At 38.6% G+C, this 26016-nt stretch overlaps 3 protein-coding genes across 3 annotated transcripts; 1 reads left to right on the top strand and 2 right to left on the bottom strand.

The window, feature by feature from the left end:
- Positions 1 to 4692: 4692 nt before the first annotated feature.
- Positions 4693 to 6539, top strand: ccl20b (chemokine (C-C motif) ligand 20b). The gene is made up of 4 exons (XM_083935748.1): positions 4693 to 4848; positions 5048 to 5150; positions 5972 to 6046; positions 6144 to 6539. The coding sequence occupies exons 1-4, from the start codon at positions 4767 to 4769 to the stop codon at positions 6205 to 6207; spliced, it is 324 nt and encodes a 107-aa protein (XP_083791874.1). The 5' UTR covers positions 4693 to 4766; the 3' UTR covers positions 6208 to 6539.
- Positions 6540 to 7437: 898 nt separating this feature from the next.
- LOC310963692 (uncharacterized protein) lies at positions 7438 to 13310 on the bottom strand. Its single transcript, XM_083936595.1, has 3 exons — positions 10880 to 13310; positions 8815 to 8932; positions 7438 to 8435 (listed from the first exon to the last, which is right to left on the bottom strand). The coding sequence occupies exons 1-3, from the start codon at positions 13203 to 13205 to the stop codon at positions 8177 to 8179; spliced, it is 2703 nt and encodes a 900-aa protein (XP_083792721.1). The 5' UTR covers positions 13206 to 13310; the 3' UTR covers positions 7438 to 8176.
- A 3041-nt stretch (positions 13311 to 16351) lies between these two features.
- On the bottom strand, positions 16352 to 25704 carry LOC310963092 (uncharacterized protein). Its single transcript, XM_083935743.1, has 4 exons — positions 25603 to 25704; positions 22168 to 24746; positions 19650 to 19767; positions 16352 to 18661 (listed from the first exon to the last, which is right to left on the bottom strand). Exons 2-4 carry the CDS (start codon positions 24683 to 24685, stop codon positions 18436 to 18438), a joined length of 2862 nt encoding a protein of 953 aa, XP_083791869.1. The 5' UTR covers positions 24686 to 24746; positions 25603 to 25704; the 3' UTR covers positions 16352 to 18435.
- Between the last annotated feature and the right edge of the window lie 312 nt (positions 25705 to 26016).

Genomic DNA, 26016 nt, shown 5'->3' with positions numbered 1-26016 from the left:
GGTTACCAGGATATAAATATATATATATATATATATATATATATATATATATAAACTACTCCTATAGGTCGAAACAACAGCCTTCTGATCCAGAATATCACCTATAATGCGAGGGGGTGCATTTCACGGCAGGGGTGCTGAATACGGCACAACACCTACGGTACCGCTGGAAATCGGATCATTATCAAAAGGACATGCCGTGGTAGTGGAAATATAACTTCTAATGTCTGATTTTTGCAGTGATTTTCTGAAAAAACAGACGGAACTATACTACGCCAAAACTCGCCTGCTGACTGAATGAATGAAGAAATCAAATACCGTGTGTGGCTGAAAGAGGGCGGAGACAGAGAGAAACTCGAGGTTTGCTGAGAAAAACCTGGTCCCGACCAGGTTAGGTTCAGAGAGCATGTTACCATGGTAACTGACCGAGAGTTTAAGTTACCTCTCTTTGGGAAACAGGCTAGAGTTACCCTTCTTTCTCTGGTTTGAGTTACCTCCCTTGTGAAATGGAAAACTCAGAGTTTCCCTCATTTCAGGGTTAACAGACTCAGAGTTTTCACTAAACCTGCTTTCTGAAACGGACCCCAGGTTACAGCCACCGCTGAATGAAAACTTTGAGCCTGCAAAGTGTGATCTTTTAAGGGATTAATAAAAATCGACTTAAGTAAGATTCTTCAACCCTTTTAAGTGCAGCCTTAAAATTAAAGCCATTCAAAAATTGGACAAGGTGAACTGAGGGCATGTTTTACACCTGTTGAACTACAGCATTGTAATCCCTCTGTTAAGGAAACAAGGAAGTAGCCACACAGGAATACACAAAAAGCACACCTCAGCATTGTAAACACAAGTTCAAATTCCTGGACTGTCCGACTTTGATAATATGTTACTATTTTTAGCCTGTTTGCTATTTTTAGCTCCTCAAGGGCTGTGGTATAAAATTAGATTCAAACTCTGTTAAACATTAGAAAACATGTTTTTGTAGGCCGACCTGGAAGTTGGCAGTAGCCAACTTTATTTTTTGATTGGATGTTGGATTATTGCAGAGCTCTGTGACAAACAAACATGTATGATACTTTACTACAGCTAGATAATCTTCTTCTAACACTTTTATGATTTTTAAGTTTAACAAAGGCAGCCGCCAGAAGAAAACTGCTAACGTAAGGCTATAAACAAACTACACCACCCATTAACTTCCAATTGTTTTTGCACGGACAGCATGATGACGTTTGTAGACGCATTTGGATACATACATGCTTTGATATTTAGGAGTGGGTTATTTACTGGTGTAATTTATGTCATAGAGCAAAATGTTAAAATCTCTTAAGCGCGTGTTAACCACAGACCTTATTTCAGGGTTCTAACCAATCATTCACAAGAACCCATTGACTTTGAGACAAGGAACCCAAAAGTGAAAAAATAGAACTTATTTCTGGGTTTAAGGACTCATTCACTCTGATTGAGACTGCAGCAGGAATTAAAGATAAAAGTCTTCAGGTTAATGGAAGCTTTGAAAATATCTTTAAATGTTCCATTTGTGGGGGTTTGATTTTATTGCATCTTTTTTTGATCTTATTTCCTGCATGTTTTGCATGTCTCTCCCTGCTTCAGCTGACTTTATTCAGCTACAGGAGTTCATACCAGCTGATCTTTTAAATAGAGGTCTAAAACATGGAGGACAAAGGGGAACTCCAGGAGAGGTGAATTCAGGTAAAAAAGAGAGATATTTTTTTTTTTTAAAAGTCCACAAAGAATGTGACTCTTATTGTGATCTTGCTAGCATCACCTGTCATTTTATGATGCAGACTAACCTGTGTTGTATAATTGTATTGAAGTCTTCTGCAGTAAAACCACAATGTGCTATTACATTTGGAATTCCCACAAACAATGTAAAGGCGTCCACCCTGTAATGACAAGGTATTATAATTGTTCCTGGGTACATATAAATAACAACTGTTGTATTTCAGTTATAGACAGTGACGTCACTGCACTTCCTCAGTAAACATCTGGGCCAGTTGATAAGTAAATTAAGACCCTACAAGCACAATGCATACTTTAAATAACAGACTTATTCTACAAGTGCTGCATCATTTAAGTTTATAGGGATATTTTGTGGTGCACACAGTGTCAACAAACAAATGTGCAGTGAAGCAAATTACCACAAACTAGTTTGCACACTCTTAATAATTGTCTCAGTAATTGTAGTGGAACCATGGCCACAGTTTTTTCTAGTGGCTTTAGCTGTCACTGTGGGAAAAAAAACATCCATTTTATGTTGTGTTGACATGAAAAGACTTTAAAAGTTCTCTCTTCTGGAGGGGGTGGGAGACTATGCAAGTAATGTTTCAAAGGCGCTGCACTCAACTAAATGCTGAAGAGTCAATCTTGTACCAATTTACAACCGACTGACGCAAATCCTCAGATGGACTTTCATTGGCAGGAGTGCAGGAGAGCTCCCAGGGTTGGGGCTGTTTATCTGCCTGTGCTGCAGTTGCACGGACGCGGTTGAATTTTCCCTTAAAGCTCCTGAACACCCACACAGGTGTTTTCAGTTATCCTGTCTGATTAGACCTCTGCTTGGGTTGACGGTGGGCGGGGCTTTGATGAAAATTTGATGGTAATTTATGAGGTCATAAATGTCCAACTACCACTTAAAATGATAAAAATGTACTTTGTCCCGCCTTAACAGGTGAAACAAAACTAACAGGAGACTCAGGAAGATTTCAGTCAATCAAAGTAGACACACCCACACTGTCCTGAGAAGAGGTCTGTTCATCTAGTTAACTGAAAACACTTTTGTGGGTGTTCAGGGGATTTAAGTTACCAGCTAATGCTAGTTAGCTAGGTTAGCAAAGTGCAACCACTGAATGCTGACAACACCTTAAAACAAGCTAACGCCCCTAAAGCATTCCCTACATTATCGTCTATTTTTCTCCATAATTTACAAAATAAACATCAAGCTCCTGTAAAGAAGACTTGAAACTAGCGATTGAGACCATAACCTCATTAGAAAAATGTCTACTGAGATATTTACTGATAAATCAAGTTAGAAGTCTAGGCTCGTTTCACACTGACTTCTATACCATCAGACTATTTTTGGAGCCAGTGGAGTAGCCCGCTGCTTGACGTTATAGAAAATGTAGGTTTGAGGCCCTTCACCATCTGCTTCACTTTTCAGGTCCGGTGACAGCGTCCATTCTTTTTTTTGAAGTCTACAGTAGTTCCACTTTCACAACGTTGACCAAGTATTGAAAAGTGACAGCATGTGGCTGTTTCACAAGGGTGAATAGACCTGTCTTATATGTAGTTTTGAAAGTGTCAATAGACCTCATCTGTTGTTTAGGTATGAAGACTTATTGCTTTTTCCCCTGAATATTTATGAATCTACCAAACGTAACAGCGGGACGAAGAAACTTCTAGTTAAAAAAAAAATCAAATATATGACTTAAAGCCAAACAGCTGCGATATACAGTACAAGAGTCGAGAGTGTCATATGTCAGCAGGGATCATCATCAATGGGTTATGCTGGTTATGCCACTTATGATCGCAGTCAGTTTGGAGCTCTGTCATGTACTTTGAGGTATTGATTGATCTAAAAATAGATTTTTGCTTTAACTTCACATGAACGCCTAAAATAGTAAAATAATTGATGACGAGCCATTGCACACTTGCAGCACAAATAAACAAAGTGACTACATCGGAGGAGGGAGTCGGGCGACTTTCTATTCAACAAAAGGTGTGTGTTTGTCTTTCCTAACTATACTCAGACGTCACCATCTAACTTGATCCTGAAACACACTCTCTCAAGTTTTAAACAATCTTATCAGTTCCATTCACGTGTAGGGGAATAGTTCTACACTGAGTCATCACAGTCATGTTGAGGTAATTTGACAATCAGTTATAACTGTATGTGTTTCCTACTGAACCACACACACACACACACACACACACGCACACACACACACACACACACACACAAAACGATGATGAAATGTCTTTGATGCAAGGTAGTTACTGAATAACCTGTCAGGGGAAATGAAGAGGGAAAACTAAATGTACTCCTGCTGTGAGAGCTTTACTTCATGGCTGATTTTGAAAACCTTGTTTTGTGAAAATCATTGTCGACCAAAGTGGAAATTTGTCAATTTACATGATATTCATATCCTTGCCAGGATATTCAGTCCTTAGAAAATATGAAATACAAACTTTTAGAGTTGCATTTATTGACATTTTGTCCATTAAAATGTATTTGCTGGCAATGCCATTGCTATGACATCCAGCAGATATGGAGCAAAGAAGCAAATCGTCATTTTACTTGTACTTAAGTGTTTCTGTTCGTGTGAGTTTATATTATCCATACACCTCTGCCTTGGTTAATGTTTTATTTTGCTGAAGTGGTAGATTATTGCATTTCTGTGTTTAATCATGAAGTCATTTTTGTTTAATTGTGTGAGCTGTGTCCTTTGCTCTGGTTATAATAGTAAAGCTGAAGGGAGGAGGGAGAAGAGGAGGTCCCATTCGGAGGTTGGAGCAAGCAGGTGTGTACTTTGCTACATTTTCTTGGCTCATTTCCACATTTTTAACAATTTCACATGGCATGACACAACCCTGCCAAACACGGGAAAATCCCAGAGACGGCCTACTTAAGTCGGAGCCCAGTGCGTTCTGTGTCACACTCTCACTGAATCCCTTCAGGCACTTTACACCACTTAAGCTACAGCAGCAGCACACTGAGACCGGCACAGTCAGCGCTCCAACGATAAGAAAACATGGCAAGCAGCAAAGTGTGTCTCCTGGCAGCTCTGTTCTCCCTCATCATCCTCACCAGCTTTACTGGCAGCTCACAGTCAGGTGAGTCCTTCAGCTACTCATAATACATGTGTGCTATCCTTTTAATATTGTAGTACATGAAGTATCTGCAGATCTTTAAACATTTCATTGGTAGAAATAATATTGTATGCTTCAGGGTTAAAAGGCAGCAAAATTAGCTTACAGTAAAAAAAAAAAGTTTTTTTATACTGAATTTTTGTTTACAACTTCTTCTTTGCAGCAAGTTGCTGCCTGAGGTATGCCAAACGTCAGCTGCCGTGCCAGCGGTTGCTTGGCTACACCATCCAGACCATCAACAATTCCTGCGACATCAGCGCCGTTATGTGAGTCAACTATCCGTTATCATATTCGACTGCGATCCAGCCAATTGAATAGTAACAGCAGCACAGGAAGCAGGTGGAAAACAGTTCAAAACAAGATCACATAGATATTCACAATAAAATGTTACTTTATAGACACCTTAGGCCAGTAATACTTAGAATTAAGGCTGCAGTTAACAATTATTCATCTGCAGACTATTTTCTCTTTTTAAAAAAGCCCATCACCTTATTTTAAAGCACAAGGTGACGTCATAATGTTTGGTCCTTTTATCTTTTCTCAAACCACAAAATATTAAAGTTGTTTTCATGTCAATTTTGAGAACCTGAACGCCTTTCTTTAAATAACTTCAGTGTGAGTGTTATTGTATATCTTATTTAACATTTAAACAGTTTAGCCTTAGTCAGAGTCAAACTGCAGGCAACATAATCACTGATTCTACGCTCTTTGTCAGTTCTTCAAAAAAAACGGTTGTGTAAAGATATTCATCAGTGTGAATTTGGTCAAAGGTGTGCTTTAAATGAAGTGAAAGCAAACAAATCCTGAATCTTAGAGGTCACACGTTATAAAGACGGCACCAGATATGACTTAACAAAGAGTTTGTATCTAAATTACACAACACACCCATGCTTATTCCCTCGGCTGCTCAAGTGTAACCCAAAGTCAATCATAAAGTGCTGCAGGACTTTCTGGACTTTGTAATAATGTACTAGAAGTGACTGCTGGATGAATACACGAGCTGGAATGAGACCACAAGGAGGGAAAGTGATCCTCGAGGTGTAATCAAGCGTGTTTGATCATTTCTTCACTCTTTCCTGTTTCTCAGATTCCACGTTCCAGGCAGGTTTGTGTGTGCCGACCCTTCAACCAGCTGGGCTCAGAGAGGGATGAAGTGTGTGGAGTGAGTACTCATGTCTCTCTATAATAGCATGCTTAATGTTGTTTTTCTATAGTACTTTAATAAAATACTGAACCAAAATAAATGTCTTTCTTTGCAGTGAGAGGAGGAGGAAGAGTCAGATCATCTTGAACAGAACCCCAGTCAACACCACATCAGCATGAGCTCTGCAGCGGTTAATACCTGCAGCATATGACTCTTATTTTAATGTATTCATGCACCCAAGAACCCCAACAGGGACTAATGTAATCTTTGTAAAATGGTGATATATTTATGTTAATTGTTCTGTTTTATAAACAGGGAAGTGTAGTATTCTTAATACAGTAGTAAACGGTGCGCTGTAGCGGCATAGCACCAACAAAGCATAATGAGAGTATTGTTTTTGAGAAGTATATTTTTGGAAATGACAACTTTCTTAGATGAGAGAAATGAAGTATGAAAGTGGGATGTTTTGATTGTAATTTATATTTTCAAAGGATTTATTAAAGCGGAGATGTTTGAAATGTCTGTCGCTACTGCATGTGTTTCACTACACTGACCACACATTTCACAACTTTAATAGAACTTTTTCAGCTTTATTTAACTTGAGATTAATATTTCAGAATTTAATTTAATCTATAAAGAACAAGTCATTATGAACCATCAGTCATCAAATAAGCTGTACATTGTAAATTCCATCTTACTTTACATTGATAAGGCAATCAATAAAAGCTCAGAATTTCATTTAAAGTGACTATGAAATATAAACAGCAGACATTATTTAATATCAGTAACCTTATTAAGACAAGAGCATGGAGTTGAATATTAGTGTAGTATATATATATATATATATATATATATATATATATATATATATATATATATATATATATATATATATATATATACCCCCCAGCCAGCTTTAAAATAACCATTATCACACACTATAATTGTATCATACTTACTGTGGCTGCTCCGTTACATCAAGATGTCTTGTCTTTCTTTTAATACATATTTCCCCAATATTGTACTTGGCAGATTTAGAATCTTTATAAACAAGAATTAAAACTTAGCTGCACAGCACAATATGTGCAATATATACAAAGAATAATATAGGAAAAAGCTTAAAAGATATCCAGTGTTTACACAATAATAAAGGCTGTATAATTTTTTTTCCTACTCCATAATCAATGTTAAGAATTTCAGAAAAGAAGATCTTATAAAGTCCTTTAGAGGGGTTTCCAAGCAATGTCATTTACTAGCCTCCAGTCAGTTTCTTCATTTCAAAATTCTGAAAATGTCCATACAGTGTCAGTTATCGTGACATTGTGGAAACATTTTTTCAACCCTTCTGAATCCATGATTGTCTATAAGAGTAAACTGTACAATCTGTGGCAGGTTGAAAGCTAGTGCCACTTTATAGTTTAGAAAATGATCCTGAAAGTCATCTGTGTCTCAAGTATTTCTGAAGGGACAAACTTGTTGTCAGCACTTTCTTATGCTCAGCCAGAAAGAAATGTTGGCATTGAACGTTTAAAAAAAAAAACACAGACACGTTGCAATGGAACTTGTTTGACGGGATATGGTATCCTAACCATGGGTCCTAAAACACAGGACTTTCACCAGGGCTAGCCGGGTTATTCTCCCATTTACGTTCATGTCCCAGAGGTACAAAACCAAACCACTACCTTTTTTTCGAACCCTAACAAGTGGTTTTTCGTACGATATTCTATGAACCTGTTGATGAGAATACATTGCTTGTGTTTAAAAGTGTCAGTAGGAAATGAGAACAGGTTGCAGTGGTTCAGAAAGGTTGATATTCAACATATCTACAATGCCAACACTTAATTCTGGTGACTGAGTGGCATATTTATTATATGATCTGACTCCCATTTTTTTTATCTGTCATTATCAGTTCACTGCCCCATTAGAGTAGTCAAAGACAGAGTTCACATGTCCATGATGGAAAAAACTAATTTCACTGGTAGTTAGTCATAAGTTGGTATTCCAGTTTGGTTGAATGGTTCTTTTCCATTTCAGTTAGACCAGTAAAAGCAGCTCATCTAGTTGGTATTTAAACATGGTAAAACAAACCAACAAATTCCAAGAAGACTCCAATGGACTACCCTGGCTGTGAACTTCAAACAGAGAGGACTACATTTCCATTTCCATCACTGGTCTGTCCACCAAAGTGAGGAGGAACCTGTTATCCCCGAGACATTCGCTGGTCTTCAGAGCCTGGCGAAGTTTCTCCCAGAAAAGCTCGGGGTGCTCCCCGGCCCGAGGCCAGCTCAGATAGGTCCGCCGCTTCAGCAGCTTCCTCATGCGGTAGTAGGGAGACAGCTCAACAGTGGGAATGTCCTCCAGAAACACCAGGATCAGCACGTCCTTCTTCTCATCGAACAGGCGGAAGCTACACAGAGGAAAAAGACGAATGGATGAGGACGACACCACTCATCATATACGGTTCATATTCATCAACTAAATGATCCCAGTGTAAAATCCCAATCATGCATTTGATTTACATTAAAAAAAAAGCAAATCCTCAGATTTATTAAGCTGAAACCATTGAAGGTTTGACCTGTTTGTACTGAAAGACTAAACAGATGATTAAACACGTGTATCAACGTTGTAAAAGCATATTCATATCCATAGCATACGGTAAAAACAAATACCCCTGTGGATGATGGATGATGGATTAATGACACAGACTTGATTTGTACAGAGTTAGTGAGTCGTTACACCACCATGTGTCGCAGCACAGAGAAGTTTAAAGTCAGCTGACATGTTACCTGGCCACCTGGATCTCTCTGGAGCACCACTCACTCTCCAGGTATCTGCGACTGATCACACAAATGGTCTTCCTGCTGCCATAGATGGCATCTGTGATGTTGTCTATGATGGGTTTACCTGAGAAAGATTAGAACAGGGGAAAAAAAGGATGAATACATAAAATGTGCACTGCCTCATTAGTTCCTCTGATTGTGCGGTACAAGAAGCTCGATGGTGACACCCTCTGGAGTACAGATGAAAGTACAAAGCAACTCTTTATGCTGATCCACATAAAAAGGTAACATGGACCTTAGTCCAGATAACAGCTTTGCTGCCAGTGGACTCAAAATCCCATAATACACTGCAGATATTTAAACTTTAGGGTGTTACATCTGTAATACAGCTCTCCAGGGCGTTATCATGTTTAGAAAATAATAAGTAATTGAATAATCTATTTTTAGATTACATTGTTTTCTAGATTTATTGTTCTGTTTATAAAATCTCATGGTTCAAGGAGATGCCCATGGCCCAAATTTCAGTTTAATATGATATAAAAAGCAGGAAAATCACCATTATTTAAAATGATTCAGCCTTTTCTACCATCTGTCATGAAAAATTACTTTTAAGAGTAATACAATTAAAAAAAACTTTTTTTTGACTTTTTTCATTTATTTCTGAGTTATTCTCCTATATAAATGGTTTCTTAGGTTTTTTCTTACCTTTTCCCCAATTCTGTGTAGCACACAAACTGCTAAGCGAAAAACACACATATGATAAGCCGTCTGGGTGAATTTAAAGCTGGTAGTCGGACAACTCTGCCTGCTAGCTCAACTGTCCTACAGACTCGAACTGCTTGGACCTCTCAAACAGACTTTAACTGTGGGCCAAACAAAAACTTTGCTGTAAACCATCTCAAACAGACTCAAACTGTCAGACAATGTTTTTACAAAACCTTACTACTAATCAGACTCAAACAAAAAAGAAAGCAGCTGAACAAACTGCTGGCCGGTCCTTGCACAGACTCCCACCGTACGTCAACAATAAGTGGGCTCTAACCACCTGCAGAGGAGGGACTCAAACCCTTGTCTTGGGTACCACAAACAGGAACAAAACTTCACTAAGAATTTGTTGAGACTCTTCCCATGGATTTGTGGACCTTGGCAGTGATTGGGCACGCTGGTTATTGGACGTTAGGCCTCCACGTCTCAGCTGGATTTTGGGCGAGGTTGGCGTAGGAGCTTTGCTCCAATGTGCACAGATTTCACCATCAGTCCTGCTCGACATGCGCCTCTCACTACTCATGGTCCCATCTGGGGTGCCAAATTGTTGTGGGAAAATTAGTCAATAAAGGTCAATAAAGAAAGATGAAGAAACAATAAGATTACAGCTTTGCAGTGAGACGTGTTTTACTGCCACTGGACTCAAAATCCCATAATACACTGCAGATATTTAAAGAGAGGGGTGTTATATCTGTAAAACAGCACTCCAGGGCGTATAGAGTGATGCATAGAAGACTAACTGTAACTTTCTGAAAATAAAGTGGTTAGCTGTTTTGTGGGAAAATTAGTCAATAAGGGTCAATCAAAAAAGATGAATTAACAATAAGATCAGCTTTCTCCATGTGAATTTATTCCGAATCATTTCCTTACAAGGAAAGCCCTCTTCAAAACACCTGCACAAACTGCTCCCGTCTCGAGGAGTGCCCCCAAGTTCAGGTTCTGTAGAGTTTAAATAGAGACGTTTACAAAGCACAAGGTTGACTTGCCCTGTGTATATATACAGGGATGTACATTGCATGCAAAGATAGAGAAAACTTCTGCATCATGAGGAACTAGTGACTGGTGTTTCTGCCTGTTTTTATGTTTAATTTTTTTAATTAAACCTACTTAAAGGTCTTTTCAGTCTATCAAACCTTCAATGCGATCACCACATTCATCAAGAATCGCTTTAAACAAGACTGAACGTACATTATATACCTGATTAACCTGATCATCACCTGTATGATAATTTATACAGTATATATATATGACAGAAAATATGGAAATAATGGTCCCTTTTAAGTCCAGGTGTAAAGGGCAGTCTTACCTGGCTCGAAGTCTCGGTGGTGCAGACACAATCTCCAGCCCTGCTCTCCTTCCAATTTTGGCAACAGCTCTCTGATGACCCATGGCTCATCGTGGGTGTTGTAGGAGACGAAGGCATCATACTGATTGGGACCTTGTTTGTTTTTATGCTTTTTGTCCAAGAGCAAAGCCAAGAAAAGGTAGTAGGCGTAGGCCAGCTGCCACCTCAGGAAATGGTAGGTGAAGGACGCCACCATAAACAGAAGGACTGTACATGTGGTGGAGATAAAGCAGATGAATTCAGTGTCCACTGTGCAGGACCTGACGTCGAAGTCCAACAGTTTCATACCTTTAAGGCTGGGAGGATAGTTGCACACAAAGTTATGGCCATCAAAAACTTGTGTTTGCTTGTCGTTTATTGCCCACTGGATAAACCAGGCGTTATCGCAGTCACAGGTGAAACTGTTGTCTTGAAGGTCCAAGTAAACGAGAGCCGGTAGGGACTTTATTACTTCCTCACTTAAAACCGAATATGCATTCTTTCTTGCCTGCAGGTACTCCAGCTTAGTAAGGTTGGCCTCTATAAGGAAATCAAGAGACCGAAGAGTTGTTCTAGATATGTAAAGGGTTTTAAGGCTTTGAATTGGAGAAAACAGATCCGGAGAGAGATCAATGAGGTCATTTGAGCTAATGTCAAGTGTTTGCAGTTGAGGCGTGTAATTAAATGTGTCTTTGTGCAAAGATATAAGTTGAATGTTCCTAGCATCGAAAACCAAAAGATTAGTCAAACCTTCCAGGAAGTTGGAAGGCAGCCTGGTTTTCCCCCTGCTGTGTTGTCCAGGAATAGCCAATGTCTCCAGATGGGAGAGCCGAGAAAACAGTGGATCAGGTAAAGGTGAACTCTCTGAATATTTAATGTGATTATCCCTAATATCCAATCTTTTTAAATTTATCAAGACATCTAAACCATCTTTAAAATTTTCATGTTTTTTAAATTCATTCGATTGCAGCTGAATATCGGTAAGATTTGTCAATCCAATAAATGAACCTTTTGTAAGTTCCTTTATTTTATTTTCATGTAATGACAAGTTCTGGAGGGACTTCAATCCTGTAAATTCCCCATGTTTGATGAAAGTGAGTTTATTTCCATTCAGACGCAGTTGTTTAAGATTTGGCAAGTATTTTTTGAAAGCACCATTTAATTTGGAGATGCTGTTGTTCTGTAGCTTTAAAACCTGCAATCTTATTAAATCACTAAAAACACACTCTTGCAGAGCTGAGATTGGATTCTGATGGAGGCTGAGTTGTCTCAGCCTTCTCAGATTGGCGAAATCGTGACATCCAAGTGCGCTGATGTTATTCTTGCTGAGATCCAGCTCCTCAAGTGTTGATAGATTTCTCGTGTTAGCTGGGACAGAGGTAAGCTTGTTCTGACTCAGACTCATGATCCTTAGACCTCGCAGAGAGCTGAAGGCATCGTCTCGGATATATTTTATTGAATTGTCCGTTAAATCTAACTCTGTTATGTTGGTACACAACTGGAACAAATATGAACTGATGAAAAATAACTTGTTATGTCGGAGTTGGAGTTTGGACAATGTTGGGATGGTGCAGGAAATGTTGATTAGTGCTGCAAGGTGTGTACGTTTCATTGCATTCATCCTCAGTAAAGTCAGTGAGGAGTTGAAGGTCTCTAGGAATGTTTTCATGTCATCAGAAGCCATTTGAAGCCCGCTAATATCAAGAGTAGACACTTGACTGAGAAAAGTCTTGTTACGAACGTCCCATTTCATCGGCTGCTTTTTATAAGAGCCACCGATTTTGAACCAGATGAGATTCGGAAAAACATCTGCAGTGATCCTAAAGTCTGCAATGGGATTTTGAGACAAATCAAGGTAAGCAAGTTTTAGTGAGCTGTTCGTCAGTACCCATGACTGAAAAGTTGTTATATCGTTGTTTTCAAGAACCAGCTCCCACAGATTTGGCAGATGCTGTAGTATGGACTGAACTTTTGATAAGTAGTGCAGTTTGTTGCCAGAGATGTCCAAAAACTTTAAGCTTGTCATGGACTTAAAAGAGGTGGATGCCACCGCTTTGATGTGATTTTTATTAATTCTTAGTTCTGTGAGGTTCCTCAAACCATCAAAGACATACTCTACAAGTTTATCAAGTCTATTATTATTTAGATTTAACTTCTTGAGGGAAATCAAATCGGCAAAGGCACCTGCTTCTATATGTGTAATTCTGTTGCGTTTCAGGTCTAACTGCGTCAAAGCAGATAGATTTTTGAAATCTGCTACTTGCAGTTTGGGAATTTTGTTTTCTGACAAGTCAAAACCTTTTACCATTGAGGGAATATCTCGGGGAACAGCATTGAGATTACTTCTAGTACATATGGCACTATCGTAACTGATCCGGCAAGACTTCAGTGAATATCCTGTGACTGGAAGAATGAAACTGCTGATATTCAGCAAGAGGAAAAAAAAATCTAGTGTAAGACATGTGCGTCCTTCTTTTTGCATCTTTTTTTTCACTCCAGGATCCATGTTTAAAATCTTCTCTACAACAAGGAATTGCAATTTCTCAACGTACAGACCAACCGGTGAAACAACTGCAGCAGGCGATCCTGAAATACAAAAAACAAACCAATAAAGACCATCAAGGACAGTTACAAACCAAAAATAGGCAAATTTAGGACACTATCATAAATGATCATCATATTAAAGTACAATATGTCATCTGAAAATATGAGCTCAGACTATTTGTTTAATGTAATTTCTCAGTGATTGTTTTTTATCCGTCTGCTAAGGAACTGTGGAACTAGCCAACATATGTGATTTCATGGGAAAGTGTATAAATAGGACACTACTTTTAATGTTTCATTTTACGCAACCTTTCATTTACAACCAAGCCCCCACCACAGCCATTTTCTGGTTGATCCAATAAGGAAGTAGCCTCGTGAGACAATCCTGATCTCTCGAGCTCCATTGTATTTTACTTGCAGATCAGTCTGGTAACCAATTTTGAGAATGTAGCCCAAGCGATTGAACAAATCAACTCGAAGTGTGATGCAACGAGAAGCGACTGTTCAGTGTAAACAACACACCAGCCTCCGCGGACGAGATGAGCGCAGCTATTAAGCAAGCCGCTAGCTAACGCTTTGTTTCTCTTGGATCTTTCTGTTGTAACCTTAAAATGCGCCTTTTATCCATAAAGTCACATTAAACAAACAGCAAATATCCTTCACAGACATGTTGTTTACTTTGCCTCTGTTAGTACGTCAAATGCTTCGATGATCTGATTGGTTTATTTATTATATCAGCATGAATTTTTGTACCAGGCTAGTTTTTATTTTATTGGGGTTTATTAATAATTTGGGGCGTGGCCTCTTGAGTGACAGCTAGCCGCTGCCACTCACTTCTCCTCAGAGGTATACCAGCCAGATGGACATACCTCCCTCCCCCCAACGTCACATCAATGCCCTGTTTTGGTAAGAGGAAATGAGGCGGAGACTTGGACAGAGATGCTACATCCATTTTTCATACAGTCTATGTTCAGAGCTCATCACACTTTGAAGCTTTCAGGACCCTTTGATTACACTTCTGTGCGCTGGATGCTTAACTACAGTCACAGTTTTGCAAATTCAAATGAAACTTAAAAAGGAATCAAACCTTGGTGTTTAAGTTTTGGAAAAACATTGTAGTTTTTTTACATAAATTAAACTTACCTAATCAGTATAAATAACCAAAATCAGCGGTGAATTAGAACTCGTTTCCTGTGTTTGTTGACACATTCTTGTCAACAACACATTCTTGAAAAAACAGTCTGGTGTTACTGAATGGCGTATGAATAAACTGCCAATTTGTTGAAGTCATTTAGTTAGGTATAACATGTTTTAAAAAAAAAAAAAAAAATTAAAGCTTTTTTATGCCTTGAATTCGCACCCATCTTTCAACTGTAATCCCAATCCTGGTCAATATTTCATGCTCAAAGCAACTACTCCGACTACTACTTTATGCCATAGTGGCATTAAAAACAGAATGATGCATGCTCTTTTTTATTTATACAACATATTCGCTGATACATGCCCATTTTCATTATTATATATATAATATTTGTAAGTTTTATGATGTGTTGTCACAGAAATTACTTTGCAGTTTGAGCTACTTCTGTCTACTGACATGCCCATTTGCACCACTATATATATTTGTATGTTTTATGATGTGTTGTGTATTGCATGTAACTTAGTTGTACTTAGGAGAAGTCAAAGACAAATTTCAGCCGAATCAGACATTCAAATTTAGATGACCTCATTATAAGACTCAATAATGGTTTCTGATACTCACTGTGCCACACAAAGAAGAGCTGATTAAACACTGATGTCGTATATCTGCAGAATCTTGTCCTTTAATGATCTTCCTTTGTTCAAATTTAATGTTCCTCTCAGATCAAAAGGGTGGGAGTGATATATCTTACCATGTGATATACAGTGTATATGCGAAAACAGGCTGTCTGGAGCCTCAACACCTTCCCTCTGCCTTGACGTCTTTGTCCTCTTTGAGGAAGTGAAAGTAAAAGGCATGCAGGCTGTTTTTCTTATCATCAGTGGCATGACGACATACATTTGAAATTTATAGAAAAAAAACATAAAAAATTATATATGTATATATATACCTCTAATACATAGAGATGATGTTAATAAGATGTTAATATTTTATGCATTTTATGCAAATTAGTATGCCATACTCTATTCCTTCTTTAACTTATTTTTCTGTGTCATGATGTGGTTTCACTGACTTCCTCTATGATAATGACTAGTGCAAATCAAATATGTGAGAGAGTGTCCCAAAAGAGCCAACACTTCCTCTTCTCTCTTGCCCAGTACGGGTGAGACATTTTACAGCTCAGATTCATTCAGATGTGGTGCATAAGTAAACCAATTTAGAAGGAGACCATGTGTGAGTTTGGGCAATTACATTAATGGATATTAGTTTTTGTGTAATGCTCAAAGTGGCTTCAGATTTTCCGACAAAAAAGATGTTTGTAGTATTTAATGAATGTAAAAACAAAAAGCCAACTTGTATTATTTGACATAAATATATTATTAAAATTTAAAGCAATTTAGTAGTGATATATTTTTACTTAAGTAGCCTTAAATGTTACACTGCAGAACTACTCCACAAGTTGGAAAAGTATAGTAAATAGCCACAGTTCAAAGTTGTAAAGTCAAACGTAAAGATTATGTTTCTAGTACTCAAAGCTACTTTTTCATGGAGCAAAATGGTCCATTTTAGAATGTAGGGGAGAAAAAGGTACACAATTTAACTCCAAAATAGTAAGGAAGTGAAGACTTTTTTGGTCGTGACAGCAAACATTTTTCACTTAAATAATTCAGTAGTTTTTAATTTAAGAAGTTTGAACTGGAAAAATAGTTTTAAAGTAAAAACTCTGAGCACCCAGCATGTCAAGTTAATGCTAAATCATTGCCCTAAAATGTAGGTGGCATAATAGTTAAAAGGTTTCACTTTGATTTAACATTTACAGTATTTCAAAATAAAAGTGTTGTCAGTGTAGGGGAATTTTGCTTTTCTACAGTTTATTATGACTCAACAGTGACTCAATGTCTTATAGGTTCAGAAAAAAACAATTTTGCTTTCTCTTAATGATTGTGAAACATATGTAATTACACAATCAACTACATCGTTTTGGTTTTAGCTGAAATCCAGTGTTTTTTTTTCTCTCTTCGCAACAGGTGATTTCACATTAGCCTCATAATAATGTAGCGTGATACTAATATAGTAGAATAGTATCTAAAAACTGTGTAATACACTTACATCCATTCTAATAAGAGAATAATAATGAAGTGGCATTTATTGAGGGACCTGTCAACTCTGTGTGAGATGTTTTGTATTCTCTAAATCCCTTTCACTTCCTCATCTACAGTCTATCATGACCATTCCTGTAAAGTGGTTAAAGATTGTGAACACTGTGCACCACTAAGAAAGAGACTAGGCCAGTTCTCTTGAAACACAACATTACAAACACTGGTTGCGCCGGTAGGTTGATTTGGTTACCCTTGGATCATTGGCGAAACAGCTTCCCCTAGAATGTCACAAAAAAATAAAAATAAAGTGGTGGAATATGTACTGCTGTGTGTACATTTCATTGACTAAATATGCGCCAGAAATCCTTCATCTTTTGTTCAGAATCCGCTCCTTATCACAACTGGCACAACTTGCTTCTCATTCATCCCCACAGCACCACAGCACTTTACACAGTCGGACGCTCAGCTTCTACTGACGTCAATGGTGAAGCGTAGAGCGGGTTGTTCCACTGCAGCCAAACTAGACGCTCATTAGATAAATGCTGAGCACTGTTCCGCCCATCGGACGCTCAGCGTCTCTGGGGGTCTATGGGACAGTGGGCTGGCCCGGACGCTCAGCTTCTGCATGATGATTGGATGAGCTGTCTGAGGGGAATCCTTTTTTGATTGACAGCTAAATGAGCAAATCAGGGATCTTGAAGAATAAACATCCACCGGAGCATTTTCCAAGTTTTTCATTCCGTTGTTCTGAACTGATCCACAGACTTTACCGATCCAGAGTGACTTTGTATTTGTTAAAAATGACTAGCGTTGTGTTTGGCGACTCTGTTCTGTCACTCTGGGGTCTCTTTCCCCAACGATCAGCGGCAGCTGTGGAGCTTGTCCCCCCATCACTCACACTCACACTCACACTCACAGGCGATCACGCTTCACAGTAGCCTGGCGCAGCAGCTCCAGCTGGGCCAAGGCCGTTTAAGCAGCGTAGCTCTGCTGCCATTGAGAGGACACTGGTCCAGTCCCTGGAAAGGATGCCTAGTTGCTACGACAAGGTCACAGATAATTTTCTTAAAAAGGAATATGGGGGTAGAATTTACATACGAAAAAAAACAAACACATTTATGATGTAGGCTGGAAAAATGAGCTTCCCCTCCTTGAAAGACCAGCAGCCGCCTCTACTTTAGATCAGACCACAACCTTTTTTTCCAACCCTAACCAAGTGGTTTTCATGCATAACTTCAATCGTTACATTTTGTAGGCTAAAACTGGTCAGGTAACGGTAGTCTTGGTGCCATAACCTAACCCACACCAAAAGCAGCCATCACGGTCCACTTCCATTCGCCATTTCTGAAGATATCATTTTGTGCATTTTATGAATTTCTGTGCACAACTATCTTATACACATCTATCTTCAATGCCAGGAGCTGGAAATGTATTATATGATCTGACTCCAATTTTTTTTTATCTGTCATTATCAGTTCACTGCCCTATTAGAGTAGTCAAAAGCAGAGTTCACACGCCCGTGATGGAAAAACTAATTTCACTGGTAGTTAGTCGTAACTTGGTATTCCAGTTTGGTTGAATGGAAACTGTTCATGTGTTCCATTTCAGTTAGACCAGTAAAAGCAGCTCATCTAGTTGATATTTAAACATGCCAAAACAGACCAACAAATTCCAAGAAGACTCCAATGGACTACCCTGGCTGTAAACTTAAAACAGAGAGGATTACATTTCCATTTCAATCACGGTTTGTTGTTCTAAGTAAGGAGGAACCTGTCCTCATTGAGATCTTCTCTGGTCTTCAGGGCCTGGCGGAGTTTCTCCCAGAAAAGCTCGGGGTGCTCCCCGGCCCGAGGCCAGCTCAGATAGGTCCGCCTCTTCAGCAGCTTCCTCATGCGGTAGTAGGGAGACAGCTCAACAGTGGGAATGTCCTCCAGAAACACCAGGATCAGCACGTCCTTCTTCTCATCGAACAGGCGGAAGCTATACAGAGGAAAAAGACGAATGGATGAGGACGACACCACTCATCATATACTTTATATATTCATCTGTATTTATACTGTCATAAATACCAAATATCCACCATGTTTTCAACACCGTTTTTCATCGTTTAAGGTTTTGACTCTTTTAATTACATCATCTCATTTTGCTCTTTTCCTCTGCAAAGGTTTTACAGCACCTGACTGGAGAACGATCTCCACAAACTGTTACTTAAAGGAACCTAATATTCACATAATGGTAGTGCATGTAAATTCACATTCATTTGCATTTTCTTTAACAGATTTTCTGGAAATTCATCTCATTTTATTATATTGTCCTGTATGAACAATATGAAATAGGAAAACTCAGTAAGAACATAATTTTGCCTATGTTAGAAATAACTGTGGGATAAACCAGGCTTAGAAATAAGGGGGGGGCCAAATATGCCTGTAGAAATCATAGAATGCTCCTAAAAAATATGATCTGAGGGGCTAAAATTTGCCCTGAGGTTTAAATTGTCATACTATATTATATTATATATAATATATATTGTATATACATATTTAGTTAAGCTAATATCCTAATACTGTATTAAACCATAATATTATTTGATTTAATCTCCGTCTTAACACTCACAAACAGCACTGTTACATACAAAAGCCCTGATAAAAGCAATAGTTTTTATATATACATTTTGCCATAAGGTGGTGATTACTGTATGTATTTTAATCTGGGTTTATTTCACATTAAACTACATTGTGATCAACTAAACATTTTCCATATTTTTTCCAATGGTTTTGGATTAAAATAAAGAGAAGATTAAACACATGTACATCAGCAGCTCATGTGAAAAGCATACAGTAAGTACAAATACCCCTGTGGATGATGGTTGAAGGATTAATGACACAGACTTGATTTGTACAGAGTTAGTGAGTCGTTACACCACCATGTGTCGCAGCACAGAGAAGTTTAAAGTCAGCTGTCATGTTACCTGGCCACCTGGATCTCTCTGGAGCACCACTCACTCTCCAGGTATCTGCGACTGATCACACAGATGGTCTTCCTGCTGCCATAGATGGCATCTGTGATGTTGTCTATGATTGGTTTACCTGAGAAAGATTAGAACAGGGGAAAAAAAGGATCAATGCATAAAATGTGCACTGCCTCATTAGTTCCTCTGATGGTGCGGTACAAAAAGCTTGATGGTGACACCCTCTGGAGTACAGATGAAAGTACAAAGCAACTGTTTTTGCTGATCCACATAAAAAGGTAACATGGACCTTAGTACAGATTGCCAGATTACAGTTTTGCAGTGTGCTGTTTTTTTTACTGCCAGTGGACTCAAAATCCCATAATACACTGCAGATATTTAAACTTTGGGGTGTTACATCTGTTTGTTATAAACATTATAAACATTATACTTAAAGGTTGAGTATGCAGACTCTTAAATAAAAGCTATATTTTTTTAAATAATACACCTATGGGGCGTTTTGAGGGGTATAGAATGAAAGTATTGCTTTTCCATAAAAAATAAATTCAGATCGAATTAATATTTTAATTTCTGTCACATTCTGTTTACATTTTACCAGCCAATAGCGTTGGGCATTGCAGGTTGCCAGGGTTGTCTGTTGTTGCTACAGAAACAAGGAATCATTTTGAGTTGAGAGCTAGCTGGATTACACAGCACTCAAAGAAAGACTTCCACTTGAAGACTGGCTAACGTTAAATATTTATGTCAAATTAATTGATTAGTCCAAATTAGTGGTGGTTACCCTGTATGATTCCTCTCTTGACATGGAGCAGGCTGATCGCTTGACACACTCGGCAACGAACCTGGCAACCCGACTGCTGGAATTATTTTTTGTTGTTGCGACTACGACCTTGAGATACTAGATACTAGCGGTGTTCTTCTCATTCTCAATATTTAACCATTAAAATTCCCATAAATTTAGGAAAGCCTTCTTTCTGCTGTCAATCTTAGAGACAATAAATCCAAACATGAGGCAACGTTACACAGTCATTATGCTCACTTCAATAATATTCACAACATGCAGAATTACATTCAGAGCACCTTCATGCTACCGTTGTAAGCATTAGTATGTGGCTAGCAGACTTTATGCTAGAGACAGTCTTTATATCTTACAATAACAATATAAACTTAAGGCACAGAAGTATTACATATATTCATTTGTCTACTTGCATGTTTTTTTTTAGATGCAACAAATAACAATATGGACTTCTCCGATGTATTCTCTCTCAGCCACGTTCACCACAAACTAAAGTGGAACCTGAGCTGGGGGCGTACCTATCTTCCGCGGGTCCTATGTTCACCGCATCCTATGTTCAAAGAGTCCTATGTTCCCCGCTTTGTATGTGACCGGGGACCTGTTTTTACAGAAAGGGTCCTATGTTTCCTGGTCTGATATTTTTTCCACAATCATGCTGCGTCCCAGTGCCGTGGGAGGTCGGAACTTTCGGACCTCCAACTCGAGAAAGTGCACTGGAACACTTGTCGAAGTGGAACCTCCAACTCGCGAACTCGGGGGAGCTCAACCTACCCCGACCTCACCAAGATAAGTCGGAGAACAATGGCCGCGCCCGTGGAGACACAATTTGTGAGAGATAAAACGTCAAAGAATAGGCTTTAAGCGTTACTTCCTTGCATGTAGTGTTATATTAGATACTGCAATTTTAACACAACTTGTTTTGAATATTCTATATATAATCAAGCATATACATATATTATAGGCTACATTAGTTTGCAGACTCTTATAATTTACTATTACAGTATCTTTTTTTCTATACACATTAATGTTTAATTTTGATGAAATAAAAATCTAAATGTCAAGTGTCACAGCATTGCTGTGCTGCAAAACTGAAGGCCCTTTGTAATATTGTACCCAGTTCCATTTCATAGCGACATGTAGAGCTTTTACATATACGGCTCCAGATCAGTTGATGAAGATGTTTTACAGCTCTAATGTCAACCAATGTTATCCACTGCTGGACAATATGTTTATTAACGTATTTGATGGCGGTCGTCCATGTTTTCCGTTTACGTTCAACTTAAACTGTCTGGAACGCACTGAAGTCGGAGCTCTTAAACTCCATGTAGGATAAATGACATGTCCCAGTGCTTAGGAATACAGCATCAGTGCCAAATTCCCCGGGAAATAGGTCTATGTAGACCTATTCTACATACGTAGACAAATCGGTGGAGGCATAGGCTTATGCGACCGGCGGACATAGGACGCTTTCGGGAGACATTGTGATGACCCCCCTGAGCGGCCCTCACATACAGGAAGTCCGTCCACAAACTGAAACTAAGGTACTGATTGGCTTTTTGGATTTTAGATTTCTCTGATGTTAACATGTAGCTATGTGTAGCAGTGTATGTAATATGTTAATGACCATATAACATTATATACTGTATATATATATATATATATATGACAGAAAATATGGGAATAATGGTCCCTTTTAAGTCCAGGTGTAAAGGGCAGTCTTACCTGGCTCGAAGTCTCGGTGGTGCAGACACAATCTCCAGCCCTGCTCTCCTTCCAATTTTGGCAACAGCTCTCTGATGACCCATGGCTCATCGTGGGTGTTGTAGGAGACGAAGGCATCATACTGATTGGGACCTTGTTTGTTTTTATGCTTTTTGTCCAAGAGCAAAGCCAAGAAAAGGTAGTAGGCATAGGCCAGCTGCCACCTCAGGAAATGGTAGGTGAAGGACGCCACCATAAACAGAAGGACTGTACATGTGGTGGAGATAAAGCAGATGAATTCAGTGTCCACTGTGCAGGACCGGACGTCGAAGTCCAACAGTTTCATACCTTTAAGGCTGGGAGGATAGTTGCACACAAAGTTATGGCCATCAAAAACTTGTGTTTGCTTGTCGTTTATTGCCCACTGGATAAACCAGGCGTTATCGCAGTCACAGGTGAAACTGTTGTATTGAAGATCCAAGTAAACAAGAGCTGGTAGGGACTTTATTACTTCCTCACTTAAAACAGAATATGCATTCTTTCTTGCCTGCAGGTACTCCAGCTTAGTAAGGTTGGCCTCTATAAGGAAATCAAGAGACCGAAGAGTTGTTGTAGATATGTAAAGGGTTTTAAGGCTTTGAATTGGAGAAAACAGATCCGGAGAGAGATCAATGAGGTCATTTGAGCTAATGTCAAGTGTTTGCAGTTGAGGCGTGTAATTAAATGTGTCTTTGTGCAAAGATATAAGTTGAATGTTCCTAGCATCGAAAACCAAAAGATTAGTCAAACCTTGCAGGAAGTTGCGAGGCAGGTGGGCCTTCCCCCTGCTGTGTTGTGATAGAATAGCCAATGTCTCCAGATGGGAGAGCCGAGAAAATGGTGGATCATGTAGAGGTGAACTCTCTGAATATTTAATGTGATTATCCCTCAAATCCAATCTTCTTAAATTTATCAAATCATTTAAGCCTTTGAAATTTTCATGTGTTTTAAATTCATTTGATTGCAGCTGAATATCGGTAAGATTTGTCAATCCAATAAATGACCCTTTTGTAAGTTCCTTTATTTTATTTTCATGTAATGACAAGTTCTGGAGGGATTTCAATCCTGTAAATTCCCCATGTTTGATGAAAGTGAGTTTATTTCCATTAAGACGCAGTTGTTTAAGATTTGGCAAGTATTTTTTGAAAGCACCATTTAATTTGGAGATACTGTTGTTCTGTAGCTTTAAAACCTGCAATCTTATTAAATCACTAAAAACACACTCTTGCAGAGCTGAGATTGGATTCTGATGGAGGCTAAGTTGTCTCAACCTTGTCAGATTGGCGAAATCGTGACATCCAAGTGCGCTGATGTTATTCTTGCTGAGATCCAGCTCCTCAAGTGTTGATAGATTTCTCGTGTTAGCTGGGACAGAGGTAAGCTTGTTCTGACTCAGACTCATGATCCTTAAACCTCGCAGAGAGCTGAAGGCATCGTCTCGGATATATTTTATTGAATTGTCCGTTAAATCTAACTCTGTTACGTTGGTACACAACTGGAACAAATCTGAACTGACGAAAAATAAATTGTTTTGTCGGAGTTGGAGTTTGGACAATGTTGGGATGGTGCAGGAAATGTTGATTAGTGCTGCAAGGTGTGTACGTTTCATTGCATTCATCCTCAGTAAAGTCAGTGAGGAGTTGAAGGTCTCTAGGAATGTTTTCATGTCATCAGAAGCCATTTGAAGCCCGCTAATATCAAGAGTAGACACTTGACTGAGGAAAGTCTTGTTACGAACGTCCCATTTCATCGGCTGCTTTTTATAAGAGCCACCGATTTTGAACCAGATGAGATTCGGAAAAACATCTGCAGTGATCCTAAAGTCTGCAATGGGATTTTGAGACAAATCAAGGTAAGCAAGTTTTAGTGAGCTGTTCGTCAGTACCCATGACTGAAAAGTTGTTATATCGTTGTTTTCAAGAACCAGCTCCCACAGATTTGGCAGATGCTGTAGTATGGACTGAACTTTTGATAAGTAGTGCAGTTTGTTGCCAGAGATGTCCAAAAACTTTAAGCTTGTCATGGACTTAAAAGAAGTGGATGCCACCGCTTTGATGTGATTTTTATTTATTCTTAGTTCTGTGAGGTTCCTCAAACCCTCAAAGACATACTCTACAAGTTTATCAAGTCTATTATTATTTAGATTTAACTTCTTGAGGGAAATCAGATCGGCAAAGGCACCTGCTTCTATATGTGTAATTCTGTTGCGACTCAGGTCTAACTGTCTCAAAACAGATAGATTTTTGAAATCTGCTACTTGCAGTTTGGGAATTTTGTTTTCTGACAAGTCAAAACCTTTTACCATTGAGGGAATATCTCGAGGAACAGCTTTGAGATTACTCCTAGTACATAGGGCACTATCGTAACTGATCCGGCAAGACTTCAGTGAATATCCTGTGACTGGAAGAATGAAACTGCTGATATTCAGCAAGAGGAAAAAAAATCTGGTGTAAGACGTGCATCCTTTTCTTTGCATTTTTTTTTTCACCCCAGGATCCATGTTTGAAATCTTCTTTACTCAACATATAGTCCACCCAGTGAAACAACTGCTGCAGGCGATCCTGAAATACAAAAAACAAACCAATAAAGACCATCAAGGACAGTTACAACAATATACTATCATAAATTATCACCAAAGGTACAATATGTCATCGCAACATCTCTTTGAAGCTTTCAGGACCCCTTGATGTCACTTCTGTGCACCCAGAGCATCTCTACCTTCTCAGTTTTCTAATTCAAACAAAACTTAAGTTAAGGCAACAAAACTGGTGTTTAAATTTAGGAAAAAAAAACCTTGTTTGGTTCAGTGTGTTACATAAATTAACGTATCTAATCAATGTAAATACTAAGTAAGCAAATTAGTAGAACTTGTTTCCTGTGTTTGTTGAGCCAACACATACTTGAAAATCAGTCTGGTCTTACTTAATGGCATATGAATAACCTACCAATTTGTTAAGTAATTTTGCGTGGTGTAACAATGTTTTTTATTTATTTTTTAGCTTTGTCCATGTCATTTTTATGCCATGAATTTGCACCCAATCTTTGACTGGAATCCCAATCCTTGTCAATACTTAATGCTCAAAGCAACTGCTCCAGGAGGGAGTGGACATTTTTTGAATATCCACCAACAAACAGCTCGGTACGGCAACTTGAGTGCAGAACAAGCTCTTCAACATTGTTAACATTGCAGGGATGTTGTTTGGTTAAGTCACAGAAATTTCTCTGCAGTTTGAGCCGCTTCTGTCTACTGACATGCCCATTTGCACCACTATATATATTTGTATGTTTTATGATGTGTTGTGTATTGCATCTAACTTAGCTGTACTTAGGAGAAGTCAAAGACAAATTTCAGCCGAATCAGACATTCAAATTTAAATGACCTCATTATAAGACTCAAAAATGGTTTCTGATACTCACTGTGCCACACAAAGAAGAGCTGATCAAACACTGATGTCGTATATCTGCAGAATCTTGTCCTTTAATGATCCTCCTTAGTTCAAATTTAATGTCCCTTAGATCAGAAGGGTGGTAGTGATATCTCTTACCATGTGACAATATTGTATATGCGAAACACCTTCCCTCTGCCTTGACGTCTTTGTCCTCTTTAAGGAAGTGAAAGTAAAAGGCAGGCAGGCTGTTTTTCTCATCATCAGTGGCATAACAACATACATTTAAAATTTAAAGTATATTCATGCCTCTCAGTTTTGATTAAAAAGTAAAGTTCAGTAAAATGTATGTATTGAGAAAAACGTATCTCTCTCTTGTTATCCTGTAACGCCATTTTATTAGTATGCCATACTCTGTCCCCTCTTTAACTTCCTTTTCTGTGTC

The sequence above is a fragment of the Echiichthys vipera genome (assembly GCF_963691815.1).
Source record: "Echiichthys vipera genome assembly, chromosome: 21".
In the NCBI taxonomy this organism is placed as follows: domain Eukaryota; kingdom Metazoa; phylum Chordata; class Actinopteri; order Perciformes; family Trachinidae; genus Echiichthys; species Echiichthys vipera.
This window is presented reverse-complemented; position numbering and strand designations above follow the sequence as displayed.